Here is a 22,215-nt window from a genome sequence, read left to right as displayed (position 1 = left end):
TTACAATCCCTCACTTAGAGGAATCAGTACTTCATCTGTTATGCCACTGAAGCGAAATACCTGTGCTGTCATAGTGAAACCTTATGTGATTGAACGTCACTACCAGAAGGGGGCACTGTGACACAAGTAGCAGACAGTTAAGCCACATGCTGGTAAACCTCCCTGTGGTTTTCATGTGGCTGTGGTCCTACATTAAGCTATTTTTTAACTTCAGTGCAGCTTTTTATTGCCTTAATATGCTGAGAGATATAAGTTTCCAGTGCCTTCTAATCTATTTCTGGGTTTGTGTTTTTGCATCATTTGACCGGAAACCAGCCCAGATACGCATTTGACAAAGGTTTAATATGGCATGAATGTCTTCCTGCATGCATGCAGCCACCCCACTACAGCACCAGCATGGGCTCTTTAAAAATTGATACCTCTGACAACACCTAATGGCCAAGGCCTGAGGGCAGGGAGACACGGGGAGACAGACTGATTAAATGAAATGAAGGCGCGGGAATGAGAGAAGAGAGATGCAGCGATATGGGAGAACAAGCCCATCATACAAATGATGCCATCAAGTGTGTTGGCGGGTGCAGTGACACAGACACGTGCAGTCTCTTTCCTGCTCTCTGTCAAAGAGACAGAAGGACACAGGATGCGGTGTTGTACGGTGCTGTTTGGCCTGCTGGGCCTGGGCTTGCTGCCATGCTAAAGGGAACAGCTAGTGCTGGCTTCTGCCTCTTTTATCGCTCACACACATTTTCTTCCATCTTCGTCCCCTCTGATAAGCCCAATTCCCACAGTGCCCATTTCAAACTTGCGTTATATTTAGTTTGGGTTTAAGAGAACCTGCTAGAGCCATGAAATGAACAACAGTGGAAATCGCTGCTTCCCATATTCCCAGCTGAGAAAATGTATAAGACCCAAGTGGGTCTCGTGAGATTGGGGCTTATATGGTTTAATATTTTAAGGTCACATTTGGCCTTGTATGACTTTAAATCTGCTGACTACCTAAAGCAGCACTTCCCAGTTAAATCCAATCACATTATTAATGATGCCTAAAGCAGTTTAGCCCATATAGGAAAAGACATTGTCAGTGTTGGTGTGTGTATGCGTGTGCGCGGCTGTGCTAGTGATGCTTTAAAAGTGCCTGTGCGTGCGTGTGTGTGTGTGTCTGTGGGCCCCCCTGGGAGGCAGTGTAGCCTCAGCCTCTGCACCAGCAGCAGCAGCAGCAGCTCTCTGGACAGGCTCTAATTTAGAACAGACAAAATAAGGAAAAAAATTAAGCGCTGCTTTTGGCAAACCCTGCCTGGCTTATATTTAGAATGGCACAGGGCCTTTCGTGCCTTTGGTTTCCTTTTCTTCCTCTTAACCCACACATATGCTGGAGCATATTTTCATGTGTGTATGTGGAGAGGAGGACCAGATGTGAAGCAGACTGGTGAAGAACGCCACTTCTAATGCAATTCCAGATGAACTGTGTCATTGTGCCTAAAGGAAAAGCAGATTCACCATCACGGCCTTCTATGGCCCTATTGTGTGTAGACATGTGTGTGTTTGTGTGTATGCAAGACCTCGGTATCATCTCGTGTCAGCACAGAGGAGCACCAGGATTCAGACTACAACACAAGCCCTCTGCTCATAATAGCAAACAGCTACAGTGACGTCAGCACGACTTTAACAGCAACGCACTAAAACTCATTGCTCTCGCTCGTCGATCAGAGGCCCTCGCGAGGATTTCTCTTTTCATTAAAGTCTCTCCAGCAGCCGGGTGGGCCGTAAAGTACTAGCCTGGTAAAGGCAGTGAGGTCAGAGAGCTTGGTTGTTAGCTAAGCAAGGAGGCTGTAGTCATTGTTCAGTCAGATGCTAGCTGCAGGAGTTCAGCATTCATCCGTTATGACTCATGGCCTCTCAGAGCTCACAGCTTCTGCTGGATGGGTCAAACTCGCACAATTCACTGTGTTTGGGTGAAAAAAAAAGAGTTTCTGAGGGACAGGAAGCAAATGTGAAAATAAGTGCAGAAGAATATGGAAGGTTTTCATCCACACGGCATAAAGACTATGTGTTGTTATACTTGGGGTGACTTCAATCGGCTATTTTCTTTTTCCTCATTCAAGCCTTTAAAAACAGGTAGAATGGCAACATTTTGATCTTTCTATCCTTTGATATTGTAATAACCAGATTATGCTAATCGAGCAATTATGTAAGAGAATTCACGCATTAATTAGCAAGGCTTCGCACGAAATATGGAGAATATTCACATGAGCACACGTGTCTTAAAGCGTTACTGTAAGACACCGGTACACGGATCTGGTGTTCCTCCCAGGCGGTTAATGAGCTGACACGAGGACAGGCAAAAAAGAAATAGCAATCAGGGAGGAACAAAGCCCTGTAGGATGTTGGCCCTCGCGGGTGGAAAAAATACTTGGGAGGTTAGTGTAAATTTAAGAACATGAGCTTTTTTTCTCCCCTCCTTATTAAGTCTGAAGTGTTTGTAGCAACAGGGCTGTTTCTGGGTGTTATGGTGCTCCAGGCCAGACACCCACTGCTGCCCCTGAAGGAAGAGGTCTTTTCACAGCTAATTCTTTAACGTTGTTTCAGTTAAATTGAGCTTTTGCCTTCTGGTTTGTGCCAAGCTGCATCTTTCCTTGTTTTAGCCACGTTCCAAACATTATTATGTTGGACCCAGGAAGCTGAATAAAAGTGTATTTTTATTGTGCTTCCTTTTGCTTTTTATAATGTGTTTTAATGAAGACGTTTATACATTTTACAAGTAAAAATCTGCAACTCTGAATCCCTCTGCACTTTAATAAAGTTAAAGGCCTTACATTTGCTTTGCATGTCAGAATTTTTAAGCTAGCCACAGTACCGTTGCTCACAAACAAGACTGTATGTTACCCAATAAATTGCCCTTGCAAAAACTAAACAGTCTGCTTTCGAGTTCACACTGACTCTAATGTTAAAAACCAACAAATTACAAATCAAAAATGATGTGATATAATTTGTTATGTGCAAATCATTGACTGCCTCGTCGACACGTTTAGGTTCAATCTGAATTCATCAGCTGGGTTATGGAAAAAGAAAAAGATGCCATTGTTTTACATTTTAAAAGTAAATAGGCAAGTTGGAATTTCACTGTTTGAATTGCTTTATGGTTTTATTCACTTAAAAAAAAGCATGGAATCAGATATCTTGCCTGTTTTTTTAAGGTTTTAACTGAAATAACTGGTTGGGCATGTCAATCTAGTGACGGTGATCTGTGCCTATACAGGCACATAAAATTCAGAATAAAACATTTACACTGAAAAGGTCTATCTTCTCCTTTATGGTGATGTGTAGCTCGCCTGCAGCTGATAATGTTGTCCTTTGCAGCAAGGTACGGAAAAGCTAAAATCTTTTGATCTTCTGCTTTATATGAGGGACTGGTGGTTTTCAAAAAGTCTCAGAGTATTGTGACAGGCTAGTGTTCACCTACTTGTCCAGATGAAAGGCTGCAATTTCAGCATTGTGTCTTTCAAAGTCAGAAAAATAGAAGAAGTCTGGCGGCGTTTCCTGCTCCCGGGTCTGCCTGCAGGAACACAAGAAAGAAAAAAAGCACAGTTAGCTGAGGGGTTACACACACACACACACACACACACACACACACACACACACGCACACACACACTCATATATATCTTATGCATAACCAGCAACCTGCAGCGATTTGACACTACGCATCAAGCTATGCGTGCATTTCACTGTTCTCAATGATTAATTAGCATGGATACAGAAAGAATCGAGCTGCAGGCATGCAAAATGACAGGAATTCAGTGTCACAGTCTTTGACGGGTGCACTACACATTAACCCATAACGCATTTCCACAGATGTCTCACTCCACAGCAGCCCAGTCAGTGATAATCCGCCCAGGCTTTACACCTGTGCAGCTAATACTACAAACACCATTTGTGAGTAATAACCTAGGCACAATAAACCAGTGTCCTTGCCTCACAAAAAGACCCTCGTCAGAGTTACCCAGGGTGTTTTGTGGGGCAGCGAGAAGGCGGGGACAACTCAAGGTCAAAGACTTTCTACTGAAGCATCCGCTCCTGTTCTCACCCTGTACCTATTTCTGTCCAGCTCTGATCCTTCCCTCTCTTAAAAAAACTGCATTCCACACACATTCTGCCTTAAAGCTCTTACTGGAGGGAAAAGAGGCTCTTAAAGGCTTAAATCCAAGAGCTGATGGAACATGGGCCAGGATGGAGAAGGACAGGCTGGATGGCCGGGGTAAAAATAAGAGGGGGAACGGGGGTCAAAGGAAGCAGAGGTGAAAAGAATTCCTGAGAAGATGCTGCTTATAGAAAATATGTAAATATCTATAAAGAATGCAAAGAGAGCCATGAAACCTTCTTCTTTTATACACTCTGCCTTCTCTTTGGTCTTTTTTTTGTTATTGACAACAGTAAATACTTTCCAGGAAGGCAGCTGAGTGTAATGATTTGGACTGCAGCCTCTGCCATTTCTACTTCAGCTAGTTGAGGGAGGATAAGAATGGAAACTATCTTGGCAACTTCTCTTTCTCTCCTTCGCTCTCTATTCCCTCTGGATGGCTCTCTCTGTTTATTTCACTCAAAATCCTCTATCTCACCTCCTCTGCTTCACTGCTCTCCCTCAGAACTGTTTTCTCTAGTTTCGTGTGTGTGTGTGTGTGTGTGTGTGCGCGCATTCACGGCTTAATACTTTCTATCTGTCTGCATCTCTCTTTTTCTCTCTCCAGTCCATCCGTCACTCCCTTCCTCAGCTGGCTGGCTGATTGTAGCTCCACAGCTGCGTGGCTGACATATGCACCAGTCATTAACTAACCCAACATGGAGCCCAGAAACACTCTCATCCACTAAACCCCCCCCCCCCCCCACACCAATTTCCTCTCCTTCTTTATCTTTCTTGTTCTGTCTTTCTAAAATCTATCCCCATCCTCAATCTCCCCTGCGAACATTTGACAGGCAGCCTCGTGCAGATGGGTGGCCAAGTTTGACTGCAGCAAGCAGAAAAGTTTGAGAGTGAATCCTGCATCAAAACTGCCCAAAATAAAAGACGTTCGGCTTGTGTTTTCGCATTAGACAACTACGTTCAGTATCTAAAGTTAACGTAAGCAGTAAGTTATTCCTCCTTTAACATTCCTCAGTCTTTGCTTCCTCACTCTCTGCCTCTCTTTTACTCTCGGCCTCACTCCCGAGCGGTCATTGAGACTCTGCCAGTAAAGGCCAACCGCTGTCTCTTGATTGTATCGCTCTCTCCTTCTGGATAGCCTCGCTTCAGGGACACAGCTCTCACTCCACACGAAGGAAAAAACATGAAATGATGAAGGCAGAAAACAGTGTCTATTTACACCCAACGCTGCTCAGCAGCTCTGCGACAGAAAAAAATATCATTCACGCCGACACATTAAGCAGCTACTTTATCAACAGCGGCGTAAAGTCAGGTGCTGAATCTATTGTTTGCCAAAACAACAGGGGGACTGGCCTCCAATGAATAAATGAATTTTGGAGACTAAAATGTGAAGAGGTAATGTTGCTTGGCATACAGAAGCAAAGGAAACAGGAAGGAACAACAACCAGTGCAATGCATCCACCTACCAAAAGTAAAGCTCACTAACAAAAACTACCTTTTTATTTACAACTGAACAACAGAAAGCTTTTTAAATGTACTTCAAGCGCTGCCTTGTTGTCCAAGTTCATTAACCACAGAAAACCTATAACACTGGCACACTTGTACCTCAGTTAAACTGATGGCAAAACCCAAGCATGCATTTTCTATAAGAGGGATTCCAAACGCATTGCTCTTTCTTTTTGAATTTAAGGGTTTGTTTTGAGAGTTTTATATTATCTGAGGTGAAGCTGATAAATCCTTATTAGCTGTACTGGGCCAACCTGTATTCAAGTGGGTGGAAAACTGACCATTCAAGGCTGGCTGACGTGATAATCACCTGTTTAAAATGTATCAAAGTTTACAGTTATCAGTTAGTTGCATGTCTGCTTTAGGTGACAGGCGGATGCACCTCCACTATATTGAGTCAGTACCAGACCATTCTCACCATGTTTGCGGTGCTGTTTAGTCTTTTTAATGGAATTACACGACAAATGTATCTATCAGTGCATTCAGTTGCCCTAGCAACCTCGTCAAGAAGCCTGTGCTCCAGTTTTGGCGAGTAGATATTTATTCATATAATACTAAATGCTGATTAGAAGATGGGTATAGATGCACCTTGCAAACCATATTCTCTTGTCTTGGCCGATATTATCAGCTGATATTACAGAAATATCGATATATTGGTATCACCAAATATAATTATTTGAAAATGAATATAATTTCATATTTCAGTTTTTAGCAGATAAAGGCGAATGGCTTAATTAAGAATTGAGGTGCGGTTTGGGGAAGGCTAAGCAGACTGAAAACAAGTAACCTACAACAAATTTATTCTCACCTGCACTGCCACATTATCTTAGTACGGACTTGTAAATAACCACAAATAACAAGTGTAAGGGAAAAGAAAAAATATATCGGCTGATATATCAGATTTTTCAAATCCCCAAATACCTAGGCTCTAGTTCGGATACAATCATCTTTGGCTCCAAAGTTAACAAGAAGGCGATGCCCAAAATCATAAACATTTTGAATGTTATGCACACATTGTGATAAGATGAGAAAGCAGTAGATAAAATACCCCTTTAGAAGGAACCAAAGCTGATTTCCAGCCCTGTTTGGGAGACTGTTGTATAGTTTAAAACAAAGATAATGTAAAAGAAAAAATACTACAAGGAAACGTGTCTTACTGCAGCCCTGACTTGCCAGTGTTTCATGACTGTGCTGACCATACAGGAGCGTAGTCATGGAGATTTCTTGGAGGATAAGAATGAACAAACATTCTAGTGCGATGATTCATGGCCACTCAGCCTTAAAGAAACTCACTAAAATACTTCACGTAGTCATGCTACACTCCTCTCCCTGTATAGGGGAAGAAACCACAATAAGGTGCTTTATTCGTGAGTGCTCCACAGACCCAATAATAAAGCTTGTCCAAGGTGCATATGCTTGAATCACTGCTGTTCTCTATGATGGTGCGAATAAGAATATAAGAGCCCAGCAGTATATGTTTATACTTGAGACAAATATCTCTGCCTGTGGCCTGGCTTGATATGTGGCTTCACTGATGCTCTCCTCTCACTGAATGCCAGCCAGGAAGCAGGAAGGCTGGATAATTACCACAGTCCACAACCAATTCAAATGTCAATAAAGTTATTTAGAGCATGTCATTTTGCCCCCCCCCCTGCCCCGCTGCCGAGTGAGAGCGGGAGGAAAAAGGGTAAAGAGAGGAAGAAGTGAAGGAAGGACGCGAAATAAATTGCGACGAAAGGTTAAACAGACAGATTAGCAGTGATGACACGGAGGACGAGCTACGGTACGTCTCTCAGGTACCTTTGAACTCACAAATACGCAGCTGTTTTGTATTATGTAACATTGTGTTTGAGTCGTGGAACACAAGCACCTGTGTTCTGGAAAATCTGCGCGCGTCCTGATCAAACAAACCATTAAGGGCACGTTACGAGGGAAGCGTTCCATCAAAGCACGGTAGAGGAAACATGCATAAATGCATGACCACATAATAAAGTCTATAAATGTTTGAGTACACAGTATGCACTGAGTTCAAAGGAAACTGTGAGGAGGGCAGAGATGTCGGCTGCTCGAAAGCTACTCGTCCTTTTCATTTTGGACTGCCTGCTCGAGCCCAACCTTTAAAATATTTACAAATCCACGGCGGACTCGTGCTGAACGAAACGTAGATATCTACAGCATGCATTTCTTCTCCTCCTCAGCAAGAGAAAAGTAACAGTATATTTAGAACTAGCTGTCTTTCTACACCAAACATCAGCTCCTTTATCATCACAAGCAGGTGAGATGCACTGAGCCGAGCATGCCCACTGTGACCCTGGCCCTGCTGTAAACACATAGTTTACACTGAGTAGCCAGACAGTTTCTTGGCTCTGCTCCGAGGGGCCCCCGGTAGCCACCGGGGCAGCGAAAGTCTATTAGCAAACACACAGCAGTGTGAAAACATAAAGGTGAATGAAAGCGCTGCATCTGGAAAATCTACCTGTGCATACAGGACATAGCTGACCTGTGAAACACCAGCGAGACACAGAGGGGACCAAGGAGAATGGGGGGAAAAGGCGTTTTCATTTGACCTGCTATTGACATCAAGTCACAGTATTTTAATAAGATCTGCAAATAAAAATCTAATCATTAGATTTAATGATCAGTTGAAGCTGAAATACACACGCCGAGTAACCTTGATGTGATACACTATGATATATTTTATTGTACCCTTATGAGAATTTATTCCTCAGTAAATTTCCCTAAGGGTACAATAAAGTATATAGTATCGTATCATATTAGATCTCCTGCCCTGTGTAAAATTATCTCAGACCAGCCACTATTGCAAATTGTCTGAATGGCCACATAAGTGAGCTATTACAGGATTCCCTAAATTTCCCATGGTACAACTCAATACCAGCTCTCTTTTTAAAAGTTCTTCTGCATGGTTAGTACCACGCAACAACCTCAGGGGTTTAATAATAAAGCCAGCACGAAGGCCCAAAACTGCAGTTCCTTAAATGGCCACTTGAGGCTGACATTAAAAGCAAGTCAGTCATAGTAGATTCATGTGGTAAAATAGCCATCTTGACAGTAGATATAAACATACAGTTGTCAAAGTTCATGAGAGTACACTAACAAAATTAATGTGTATGGTGTATTCAAAAGGAAAGGGGAAAGCCACATGCCACAAACTTGCATCTGAAAAAAACCACTAGCCTTATGTAACAATATCCTTTGGACAGTTGGGATTAAAGAGGAGATGGCTGGCTATAATGTGCAGTGATAGAAAAACCAAACACAGCATAGCAGAACAAAGACCTCATACCTGCTGTGAAGCAAGGTGGTGCAGGGATTTTAGCTTGTTTTGCTCTCGCTATGACGCGGTTCACCTTTCGCGGTCTTACTGTTTCTCAGGTTTGTTTTTTACAGCGCATTGTGTTCTGTGTCCTGATTGGCTGTAGACCATTGTCAATCAATCTTGTGCCGTGTCTTCTGTACAGTACAGCATGTGTTCAGCCTGTCACATTTACATAAATCTTCGATTGCTAGCGGTGTGACTCTGAAGTGCTGTACTGTATATTTGTAAGTTTTCTCCCCAACAAACACAACAATGTCGACGAAACGTTTTGCACCGTCAAAGGCAACCGCGGGTGCCTTTAGTTTCACTCTATAATACTGGACTTACTTTTCTATGAAGGTTTGAACTTTGAGAGTGTTTAAACAAGAGAGAGTGTTCATGCCTGTCTGGGAAAAGTGTATAAAGTGTGTAGTGAGGGTTTTGCAGCCTTAAAACATCTGTAATAATTGTAAAAAAAAATAAAGTTGGCTACTTCGCGGATTTCACCTATCGCGGGTTATTTTTGGAACGTAACTCCCGCGATAAACGAGGGACCACTGTACAGCAAAAATTGAGTCATGCAACAGGACAAGGATCCCGAGCACAGCAGCAAATCTACAACAACTGAAATCAAGTTGTTGGAACGACTCAGTCAAGTCTATACCGCAGCCTGACTGAAAGGCTGCGGTATGGACTTTAAGAGAGCTGTGCATAAACCAGGGGTGTCCAACTCCAGGCCTCAAGGGCCGGTGTCCTGAGGGTTTTAGATCTCACCCTGGGTCAACACACCTGAATCAAATGATTAGTTCATTACCAGGGGTCCGTTCTTCGTACCTCGCTTACTACATCCAAGATCAAATCATCGCGCCAACTTTGAGCTCGCTATTCCGGTTCTCCGAACACACCTGTTGTTGACGATTAGTACAGCTGGATGAAGTAATGTGAGATCACTGGGTGGCTTAGGAGCGCGCTCAGTATTTTTCGGCAGCAGAGCAAGAACTCTTGATTCAGGAGTTTCAGAGTTTAATTAAAACGCAAGGGAACACTGCAAAGGCTGCAAAAGCAAGGAGAGAGGGCTGGCAGAAAGTTGCTGACAAATTCAACTCGTAAGTAATTTAATAACAATAATAATAATGGATTGGATTTATATAGCGCTTTTCAAGGCACCCAAAGCGCTTTACAATCCCACTATTCATTCACTCTCACATTCACACACTGGTGGAGGCAAGCTACGGTTGTAGCCACAGCTGCCCTGGGGCAGACTGACAGAAGCGAGGCTGCCATATCGCGCCATCGGCCCCTCTGGCCAACACCAGTAGGCGGTAGGGTAAATTTATTATATTATATTATATTATATTATATTATATTACATGATATCCTCTTTCACATTAGAGCCACAACAGGACCCACTAGAACATGGGAACAAGTAAAAGTGAAATATAAGAATATTCTACAGAATGGTAATATTTATCACTTATATTGCTTTTAGTCTCTTGAAAAGAGACCCTGAAATAATCTGTTTGTTTATAACAGCAACCAAGAAAAGGGCAGAGCAAAAAAAGACAGGTGGTGGTCCTGCACCCCCTCGTCAACAAGTTGGTTAAGTAAATAATACCCTCACGGGAAAATCGATATCTCTCTATGAGCACACTGTCGCGCTGAGCTAAAGGATCCTGTCTATCCCGCAATATACGCTGAATTCTGAAAACTCTCCTTATCAATCTTGCACCTTCCGCAATGGGTTGCTCGCGTACAAACGGACAGGACATGGCTGCGACAGACTTCCCAAATCCACCTTCGCTTTTATAGCCGTGGTCTCTCATCTTGATTACACGAAGTAATTTACTATTACTACTCTAAAATATGAATTGCATCTGAAATAATCAAATACATGAAATAGAATGATTAATAGTACATTTCCCTTTTTTTTTTTTTTTTAGGAAATGACCTGTATGTATCTGTATGAAATCAATAAAAGAATCAAATACTGCATTATCTTTAGTTACATTGATAATATTTATTTATGGAAAAACAGTGGAAAAATATCGCTGTTGCTTTGGTATAAATGAAGCGGACATACCTGAGTGGCCGCGATCTAATCCTGTTTACATAAAGTAAGCCTGCTCCCAAGCAGGTTTACCCGTACGGATCTGTTGCTATGACAGCAAGTCCCGGATGAGCTTCGGAGAACCGAACGATCCAAGATCACGCGAAATCGTCAACAATCAAATCCAGCTAACTTACTTAGCGAGGTACGAAGAACGGACCCCTGGCCTCTGGAGAACTTCAAGACATGTTGAGGAGGTAATTTAGCCATTTAAATCAGCTGTGTTGGATCAAGGACATCTAAAATCTGCAGGACACCGGCCCTTGAGGCCTGGAGTTGGACACCCCTGGCATGCCCACAAACCTCAATGAACTGAAGCAACATTGTAAAGAAGAGTGAGCCATAATTCAGAGAGCGATCAAGTCATCCAGAAAAAAATTACATCAAGTTATTGTTGCTAAAAGTGGTTGAATCATGTAGTATACTTTGGTGCATATATAGGAAAGTATAATCCCAGCCTACCTGTTAGGCATCACCTCTGAACTAGACTTTTCAAATGCAAACTTCTGACAAAGAAATATGATTTCCTGTGCTGTTACCTGCATTGACAGCCTGTTAGATGTCTTTGTTCTATTTATAATTAGCTATGTTATAGTATTTTATTTGCATGTCAGGCTAAATTCTGTGATCCATTCATACAATCCATAGATTGTAGCAAAGCAAAGGTGCTAACCAAGCTAGCTAGCATTAGCTGACAACTGAGAAATCTATCTCGCTGTCCATGTAAGGCCTCTCAAGGCTTTAGGAAACAAAAGCTGCAGTTTTTAGCAGGTTTATATATAATATGCATCTTGTTTAAACTCTGTGTTCTGGAGTCTAATACAAGCTTTGAGCTCCAGAAGAAAGCAGTGTTTACCACAGTGTATTTCATCTGCTCCTTTATCTTTGAGAAGGTAAGATGTAAAAAAACAAAAAAAAAAACCCAAAAAACAAAAGTTACTCTCTTAACTATTTGTTCACTTTTGCGTTTTCAAAGTTAAAAAAAAGGTTCTCCTTTCTCAGAATGTTCCCTCGTTGAGTTTTTCCCCTTGCTCACAATCAAAATCCTTTTTAAGACATCAGCAATGCATCTCAGTGGCTTAAACGCATTCATTATGGAGAAAAATTCAAATGTGGTGACAGTCAAAATTATGCACAAAGCCGTTCACTGTGAATTCCTTCCACACAAATCATAATATATGCTTTTTTTTTTTCATTTGCATTTCATGGTTTTCATGGTCCAACTGCTCACTTTTGAGCAATTCTTGCTCGTGCTGCAGTATTCTGTTTCATCTGCAGCTGAGCTGAATTATGGAAACAAAACATCCCCAACATATTGTTTCATCTGACTTTACAACCGGAGTGAATATCCTATCCAAGGTGATGTGTAATAACCCGGGTGTCACCATGTCATGGTGCGTTTGGATATAGACCGGAGAGGATATTTTCTGTTGTTTCAAAGTCAAGCGGCCAATCGATCACCATAAGCCCGCAGCTATGGTCGCGGGCCAAAGCATAAAGAGAAAAAAAGCAGAGAGGAGTAAAAAGATATGCTGCAAAATATAAAAAGACAAGGGCATCTTCCAGCCCCAGCGGGTTCCCACCAAAGGGCTGACTCCACACACTTGTCACACATCATCTGTCAAACCCACGGGCATGGCGGGGAGAGCGCAAGATCGCGTGCACAAAAACGTATACGCTCGTACGTACACATCTGCACAAACAGAGCGTTAACATGCACACACACACATTCATAGAAAGAAGACGTAGCAGCTTAAATGATTTTCTAAACCCCGAGAGGGAGGAGCTGAGCGCCAAGGCAGCAGGTAAGCTTTAAATGCATAAGAGGGTAAGATAGCGAATACCATTTATGGGTCAAAAAATACCATCAGAACCACACGGAGATTGGGGATGAGAGGAGGCGGTGCATTGTTTTATCTCAAGCATAACGCGTGTGAAAGCTGACCTTTCGCGCAATGACATTTGATAAATTGAGAAAAAAGGCTTTTACCAGCATATGAGACAGGCGCACCTGCGTGTTTGTATCTGATGATACGTGTTGCTGTTTACTGGCCTTTGCTGCTATAACCCTCTGCTGTAATCTTATGTCTGAACGCAGGTTTTACCGCACAAATGGGAAGATGTGACATCTTATTTTGTATGAGTAAGTGCTCCGCTCTGTGGGTGGTGCACTGAGAGGACATTTTGTGTGTGTGAAAGAAAGAAAGCTAGAATGCAAGAAAGAAAGAAAGATGGCAAGGGAGGAAGGAAGGAAGGAAAATGACAGAAAAGGGTGCAAGACAAGGAATGGAAGGCAATGGAAAGAAGGAGAAAAGAAAGAAATGAAGGAAGGAAGGAAGTGGAGGGGAGAAAGAAGGAAAAAGTGCAAAACATTTTCTGTTTTTATATTTCCTTATATTTTAGGGAAGGTGACAGAAGGAAATGAAACCAAAGGAAAGGAAAAGGCAGGAAAAAGGAGCAACACATTTGTCTCTTAATTTCCTTATATTTTAATGGGGAAAAGAGGACTGAAGGAAAGAGAAGAGGAGGAAAAGAAAAGAAATGAAGGAAGGAAGAAAGAAAGGAAAAGGGAAAAAAGCCTTTTCATGTGACGTTAATGTGTTTTTTCTTTGAAATTCAAAATCATGATTTGACCTGCTGCACCTCAGTGCGCTCTCTACCACTCTTCTTTTAAAAGCATTTCAGGGCACCTCTTGAGTGAAAGGCCTTAATACTCCCATCACTGCTGAGCCCAACAGAAACGCCGCCTGTTTTTTTTCACACTGGCAATTACAAAATTTAAAAAATGAGCATTTATAAAGACACAAACTGATGTGAGCTGAAAAAAAAATCAGCATCAACCTTCAACACCTCGTAAAGTCCGAGCGTATCAGCCATAATGAGTCAGGTAGTAAAAATTTCACTCAAGGATTTTTAACTAGCACACCGCAAACACTCAAGGTCTCTCTAAATAACCTTCACAGACCAATCCAGGTGCATGTGTGTGCGTGTTTAACTTGTGTGTCACAGTTTCTAAGTGTGATAGCTGTCATGGCTCCCCAGGCACTGCAGTGCTCTTCATCCTCCACCTCCTCCTCCTTCTATACTCCTTTACCCCTTCAGATCCCAGGCCTGACATACAGAAAGACAGCTGCTTCCTTCTGGCAAAGCTCACTCTACCCCTCTCTCTCTGTAACACATTAACACACGCACACACACACACACACACAGAGGAAGGTGTGTAAACACACATTTTTGAGGGGTTTAGGTAGAATGAACTACAAATAGGCACATATAGGCTTCACAGAATAGGACACACACACCCTTACGCACACACTGGCAAGTGATGAAAGTATTGAGATTGCATGATGACAACTAGGTTAGCACACACAAACAGTGCAAAAATCACTGTTACAGCTTGAGCTATTCCCTGTGGAAAACAGCTATGCGTGCGTGTTAAATGCATTCTCAACGTGTGTGCATGAAGCTAATGTCAATATAATGATTTATGCAATAAAACTGATTTTAAAAGAATCTGTATTCAGCTGCGAATTGAGCTTCTGTGTCCTCCGGGGCCAGCACCATGTAAATGCAGTCATCCTGAATAAATAGCCAACACCTTTAGAACACAACAGCTTTTTTTCCTCCTTTTTTTCCCGGTGCCACTTCAAAGAGGCCTGTGCTTAAGCAAAGAATAGCCCTAAATGAAAATCACTGAGCAAAACACAGCTATTAGAGGTTTATTGCGTGGCATGACACCATGAAGTCTGTTAGCTGTGAGAGGAGAAGGAGGAGTAGGAGGGAGACGCTGAAAGAAGGATGTTCAACTAGATTGTTATTGAGAGGCTTTTTTAGACTATGGCAAGAGACAAGGGACAGAAAAAGGTGAAATGTGCGCGCCATTAATTTTAAGACTTCTACTGGGATTATCTTCGCATTAATCCGTCATGGTAAGTGTGGATATTGTGCAAATATTCCATCCAGATAAACTGGCCATAAAGATGAAGTCGTCATTTCAGCATAACCCGAGAGAGATACTCACCACTCAAGGTGCTGTATCTGTGCAGGATACAGCAACAGCACACATCCTAATACAGCACCAGCGTTTAGCTCAACACCTCTACTTATCTATCGCTTGCTTCATTAGAGACAAAAAAACATGCCTTTCTCTTTTTGTTTGTCAGAGGAGGAAGAAAAAGTACTATTTATGGAATGGCTGTGGATAGAAAACTGCCTGGGAGACACTTCCAGGAGTTGTCCTTTCAGTGCTGCAATATTCCTTGGAAATAAACAGTCGGTTCTTACTTGGTTTTGAATGCGCCAAAGCCAGCAGGAAATCAGCAAGGGCTCCGACTTAATTAAATTGGCTTCGATTAAAAATTGAGTGAAATTCAATTAAGTATTGCAAAAACGTCTAATGCTTTTTCCTTCCACCTGGAAGCTGGAGTCGGAGGACTTAATCATAAAGAGTGAAAGGGAGGATGGATGGATGGATGGATGGATGGATAAATTCTCTCCTTATGAAATCCTGCTTTCTATGTGAGAAACATAACATGAAGGCATAGTAAACATTCACAAGATCTGATTTTCAAACAAAAATGCAAACATGCTTCAGTGAATTCCCTTATAAACCACATAAGAGCAAGACTGAACTGTTTTTAATTTCCATTTCTAAAGCAGGGTTGGATAACGTGTGTGTGTGTGTGTGTGCGTGTGTGTGTGTGTGTGTGTGTGTGTGTGTGTCTGCAAGTGGGAAGGAGAGATGATGAATTTCCCTGTACGGCATAAAAGATGATCCTTAATCTGCCGCATTCATTCAGCTTTCAAAGGAACAACATCAGTGAAGCGCTGCCACCATCAGTTGGCTCACACGGCGCTGCGTGAATGAGTAACATGCAGGGCCACATATTGACCAAATAATCACATTATGTTACACAACTGTACAGACTGCGAATATATTTCCGTGCCTTTGAAATGTGACACTTTACAGCGAGGATATGCTACGACGTTTGTGGAGGAAATAAACGAGTGCAGCTTTTGTGATTTGCACAGTTGGAATCAGTGGGAGATTTCCACCCTTGCTTTTATTTTTTCAGTAAATCTTAGGTTTCTGATGTACTCCGTCTCTATTTCTAAGGTTCTTCGAGTTCTGGTACTCCAGGTACTTTCAAGGAAACACAAGTGTTGCAAGCCTGGCGGGCTAATGCATCTAAGTGCCCCCCCACTAAGCGTAAGCATCAGGGAATTATAACTTGCAAGTATTAAGTTACCTAATGTATCTTTATTAGCCTACTGTTACAGTTAATTATTATTACACATATAAAACAGCTTGAAAGACAGTTAAATTTCAACCTAACTCGAACACAACAAACAGCCTAACTGTACTATTTCCACTGAAGGATACTAAAAAACCCCAACAAACTAAAGGGAAAGCGCACCACCTGTCATTTCTGGGGTTTCAATTAAAAATGATATGGTCTTAATGATATAAATCCAATCTGAGACGAACAACAATACATATTATATTATACTGTGCCATAATTCATTTAACAAAATTGAGCCAAAATGGAGAAGCAGTTGTAGAAAACTAGACTTCGACTGGACCATCTTTTATTTCCCAGTCATTCTGTTGTAGATTTGTTGCTTTGATTGGGATCACAGTCCTGTTGCATGACCCAGTTCACACCAAGCTTTAGCTGTCAGACAGATGCTCTCACATTTGACTTGAGGATACTTGGATATATGAAGGAGTTAATGGCTGAAGCAAAAAAAGAGTCAAAATCATCATCCCTCCGCCACCGTGCTTGACAGCTGACACGAGGCATTTACGCTAATATGCTATCTCTAATCGTGGCGCTGTGATTTAGCGCCAGACATCTCCACTTTGGTCTCGTCTGTCCAAAGCTCGCTGTTCCAGAAGTCTTGTGCTTTGGTCACATGTAACTCTGCAAACCTGAACTGTGCTGAAATTTTCTTTTTAGAGAGAAGAGGCTTTCTCCTGGCAATCCTTTCAAACAAGCCATACTTGTTCAGTCCTCTTCAAATTGTACTGTCACGAACTTTAACATTTAGCATGCTAACTGAAGCCTTTTTGTAGTTGCTCAAACATTGCACTCTCTGACCTTGGGAGGAATTTGCTAAAATATCAGCTCCTGGGAAGACTGGGAACTGTTTTGAATGTTTTCCATATGTGAATATCTTCCTCACTGTCGACTTCAAATTCTTTGCAAATGCTCTTATAACTCTTCCCAGGTTGATGACCAGTAGCAGGTGCTTCTCTAAAATGATTGCTGATGTCTTTTTTCCTTGGCTTTGTACTAAGACACACCTGAATGCTCCAGACCTACAGCTGCTAAAGCCTCTGCTTTTATAGAGGTCCTCAAACTTGCTCATGATCAATTAATCAAATGCATTTGATTATCAGCACCTGGCTGCTACTTCTACTCTTAATTCCTGTGGAAGCAAGATGGGTGAAAGAGTTTTTCACACACTGCTTCTGCATTCTAGCTTCTTCTTCTTTTTTTTTTAAAGAAGTAAGTAAAATAATAAGTGCTGTTGTCCAGGTGAAGCTCTTTATTGTGTAAAACCTTAGAACTGACAGATGGTGTACTTTCCTTTCATAATAACTATCTAAAATCTGTGATTCTTCTGCTACATACTTTTGGTTATAAAAGGCAGAAACACTTATTTATTGAGTGTGAACATCAAAGGATGACAGTTCAATCTCAAGCACTGGGATTATATCTGCTGTTAGTCTGACCTCGAGTCTGATCAGCTGCTATAACATTTGTACATCTCATACGTAGCACAATAAACAACCCGGACTCAAGTCCGATAAGGAATCCCGTTCACTCACCCGTGTCTGTAATTTTTGCATATTTAACTTCATTGGAGGCACTTGACGTGGCAATTTGTAAAAAATAACCTCAATTCAGAATAAAAATCTCCACTGGATGATTAGAAGACAGGCTCAGCTAAGACTGATTGCCGTGGCCTTTCCAGAGCAATTCTGTCTCTGCTGAGTGCGTGCCTTCCACTCACTATTGATCTATCGACCCACGGTCCAGTAAAACCTTGCTCAGACCAAAAGGTGAATCGGACACACACACACACACACACACACACACTACAGGCACGACCAAGCGTGCATATACACTCACACAGACACAGACTAACAGGCATGTTGATTTTTGATGACAAGATTGATGTAGCCTCTCTGAATTATGCTCACGTCAACAATAGTCACTCCAGCTCGCTCACTGTTTGCGATTCTTTAGTGTGTGGCGGCGGCGGTTAGGTGCCATTGACTCAGTAAGTAGCTCAGTAAATAGGGTTAGGAAGGTAAGAAAAGGATCGGTATTGTCTGCTGTAATAAGATGCAGGTGGATGCACTGGGGGTGCAACAGAACACATCACCATATATATAAAAAATTAAAAGTCAGTGCAAAGAGTGCAGAAAATAAATACTGCATGAATAAGGGAAGGACTCTCACTACTGAGAGGAGTTTAATCCGAAAGTAAAAGGAGTCGGTCTCTTAAGTTTCAAGTCTTTCTGCAAGCCATTGTGACTATGTGAGAGGCCCTCTCTGCTCAGCACTCGAGCCCAAGCTCACTCACCCACACTGAACTTTTCTCTCCGGCGTGCAGCAACAAACGCTGGCGACTGCAGCTTGTGTGTAAGTACATAAAGAGCAGCTCCTTTACAGCTCTGTCATGGCCACTCTTTCTCTCCCTTTGTGTGTGTAACCCCACACACACACTCCACCCCACCTCACCCTGTGCACTCAACTGTGCAGAGGGAAGCTTGCTTTTTACAGCTCTACATTTACAGCACAAATGTGGCAGGCCCACATGCCAGTGCTGTACACGGTGCTTGGTCACGCGCTTTTGTTGTGCGCCGTTTAGTTCCTAAGGCGTGCTTTTGATACGCTCACCATCAATGCAAAGCAGCACTTAAATGACAGCAGCTATCAAGTTTATTTCTCATACATGCAATCTACAGAATATCTAAGACATTAGGTTAACACCGTATACACCTATCAGGCATAGCATTCTGACCACTGACAGGTGTTGTGAATACCTCTGATTATCTGTTCATCGTGGCACGTTAGTGGGTGGGTATGTTAGGGAGGAAGTGAACATTTTGTTCTCAAGGTTCACGTGTTAGAAGTGTGAAAAATGGGAAAACACAGGGATTTAAATGAGTTTGATAAAGGCCAAATTGTTATGGCTCCAAAACTGCAGCTCTTATGGGGTGTTCCCAGTCTGCACTGGTCTATATCTATAAAAGGTGTCAGCAGCAGGGTCCCATGTGGCTATATTCACTCTCACTGAAATCACTGAGACCTAAAAGCAGAAAACTGCCTGAAACCAAATATGTAAAGCAATCTGACACCTGAGCTTTTGGCTTTTATGGATTAATGAGACATGGACTCACCTCATTATTTGAAGCTTTGGCCTTGAAACAGCACACATATGACAGACATTCCCCTTTAATAACACTAATAACACGTTTTATAATGAATACCCAGGCACCAGTTTAGTCTCTAGGAAGAAGATTTAAAAGAATATTTAACTACTTATTGATGTTTAACATGTATAACTGATCAACTGAAAAAATAATAAGCTGATGTGTTCATTGCATCTGTAATAAGAAAGAAAATCTTTGTCTAATGGTGCAATCACATGAAATATAATATGAAATCATTTAGAATAAACAAAGCGGGGAACAGAAGCACTGTGAAATTCTTTGAAACGCCTGATATGAAACCCAAACCAATTGCCTGATTTCCCTCCTGAACAACAATTACCGCTAATTATCAGCTTCTCTGCTCTCCTCCGCCTCTGCCCTTAGCACTCAAGGCACGTAACACATATCCATCCCCTCACTTCTTAGGCCATTCTTCTTCTGTTCCATCTCCCTTTCGCGCAAACAGCCTTCATCTGCCTGTAACCAAAACAGACGAAGCCGGGGTGTCGCCGGGCCCTGATGGGACAGCGTGAGCTCTGGCACTTTTCATTATTCATGCCCGCCTTCTTCCTCGTCGCAGTTTCCCTTCTTCCTCCCTCAATCCCCCTCATCCGCCCTTTTGCTCTCACAGCGTGCAACGGATTTATTAGAAGGTATTACCAAGAAGGCCCGACGTTACTGCGCTTACATCCCAACAGACCCCGGAGGATGGGGGAGAGGGGGAAGCGGTGAGGGGGTGGATACTTTGGAGAGGGGTGGGACAAAAGCCAGAGGAAGGGAACAAGAGGCAACACAACAGCAATACTCGTGAGAGGAGATGTTCTTTCTTTAAAACGCATATTTTATAATCGGTGCCCGCAACAACAGACAGTTTTAATGTGGCTTCACTGAAACTGTCTTTTAAACCGCATGCATTGTTTCATGCTCTAAGGACTTGCATGTATACTCAGCATCTATTTCCTGTATCAATCGTCAAACCTTTTTCTTTTTGTTTCTGTCTGTTACATTTTATAAATTGCAAAGTCTTGTCCCACGACACTGAAGACAACCACAGAAGAAGATTTTAGACCGTACAAACAAAAGCATTAACGGTGATAGACGTGCTGGTGAGCCGACTTATCCTAAAGAAGACCACGTCAGTGTATCTCCATACAAGAGACTGATTATGGCTCTCAGTTCGGCACAGACTGCAGATGGACACGGGCAATATTAATCTTTCTTAGAGCGAGACTAGCCCAGCCTGACACACACACTTAGACACACACATACATGTACATAAATGGGCATGTGCACATACTCCCAGAGGTGATTGTGTCACAGAGTGTGCAGGTGCACAAATGTATAGATGTGCCTTTTTGCATTTGCAAATACGTCTATGTCTATGCATATGTCTACGCAAACACATTTTAATGACATACACGGCCACAACACGTTATTTTGTGCCATTTGTTGTATTAGAAGCAGAGCATGAAGCCCCAACAATGAAAAAAAAAAATACAGAAAACGGGGCTCTCCTAAGCTCATCAAGCGTCTCTCAGAGCTGATAGACTTCGGCTTACAGCACCAGCGGTAACTGCTGCTAGAGGCTACAGTGCAGAGAACAAAGCCAAGTCTCTGTGAAACATCACACAGGCCGGCGCCATCCAAACCCCCGAAGAACCTCTCCATCGCAAAGTTCATTGTGCTGCAGACTTATCAGGCCATTCCTGAATAGGACCCACTAATAGAATTATGTGGAGGGAATGAAAGGAGAGGAGAATGGCAGCGATGTTTCTGTTGAGAGGGGATTCATTTCCAAAGGAGGCGACGCTCTCATGGACATGTGTTGCAGATGTTGTCACGGTCAGTAACGCCAAAGCTGACACGGAATGAACTCTCGGGCGCAGAGTAAAATAAACCCAGAGAAGTTACATCTACTTCTCGGCTTGGGTAGCAGGCAACAGACAGAAAAAGAGGGAGAGATGAGACCTGCAGGCAAGGCTGTTTCCAGTGAGGTCTGATGCTGAGCGAGCAGGTGGAAAAATAGAATTTCAAGTCTCTCTCTCACTCACACACACACACACACACACACACACACACACACACACACACACACACACACACACACACACACACACGAGCTGATGGGTTGATCAATGCTACTGCACAGCAGAAAGTCTCACTCTGGAGTCAGAATCAAATCAGCACTTTTTTATGTCTATAACACACGTTGGTGTCTCATTGTAATTATTTTGTAATAAAGTGCACGAGGTTATTAAAAATTAATTCACAGTGCTGAATGAATTCCCCAAAAGCTCACTGAAAATCAACATTTAGAAAGTTTTTATACTTTTATCGAATTTATTGCAATTCACAAATTTGGCTCCTCAAAATAACGACTTCTACTGTAGCAGGAAAATTGGCGGTTCAGAGGTCATTGCTGAGTCCCTGCTACACAGAGCAAGCTGGCTCCTTTTATAAAGCCTGCTCTGTGATTCGCTCTCGGGTTTTTATTCATCTGTCATGCACGCTGAGAAGATTTCTCGCAAGCATCAATAATTTGGGCAAATGAGGCAAATTACCAAGTGTCAATTAGAGGGGGGACAGCGTGCTTTTCTCAATTGCAGTCATAATTTCAGTCTGATAAGATGGGTATATTTTCAAATAAAAAATTAAGTCTAGTCCATTTTCAAAATTCACTGCTTTTATCCCCAAAAAATT

At 42.3% G+C, this 22,215-nt stretch overlaps 1 protein-coding gene across 1 annotated transcript in view; it reads right to left on the bottom strand.

Annotated features, from left to right (window-relative positions):
- Positions 1-22,215, bottom strand: part of fam20cb (FAM20C golgi associated secretory pathway kinase b) — a 58,327-nt gene that overhangs the window by 5,609 nt on the left and 30,503 nt on the right. The window contains exon 4 of the mRNA XM_084938112.1: positions 3,461-3,553. Coding sequence (XP_084794238.1) covers positions 3,461-3,553 — 93 coding nt within the window. The remainder of the gene's footprint in view (positions 1-3,460; positions 3,554-22,215) is intronic.

Source organism: Perissodus microlepis, chromosome 8 (genome assembly GCF_051167445.1).
Source record: "Perissodus microlepis isolate ML-2025 ecotype Zambia chromosome 8, ASM5116744v1, whole genome shotgun sequence".
Classification (NCBI taxonomy): domain Eukaryota; kingdom Metazoa; phylum Chordata; class Actinopteri; order Cichliformes; family Cichlidae; genus Perissodus; species Perissodus microlepis.
This window is presented reverse-complemented; position numbering and strand designations above follow the sequence as displayed.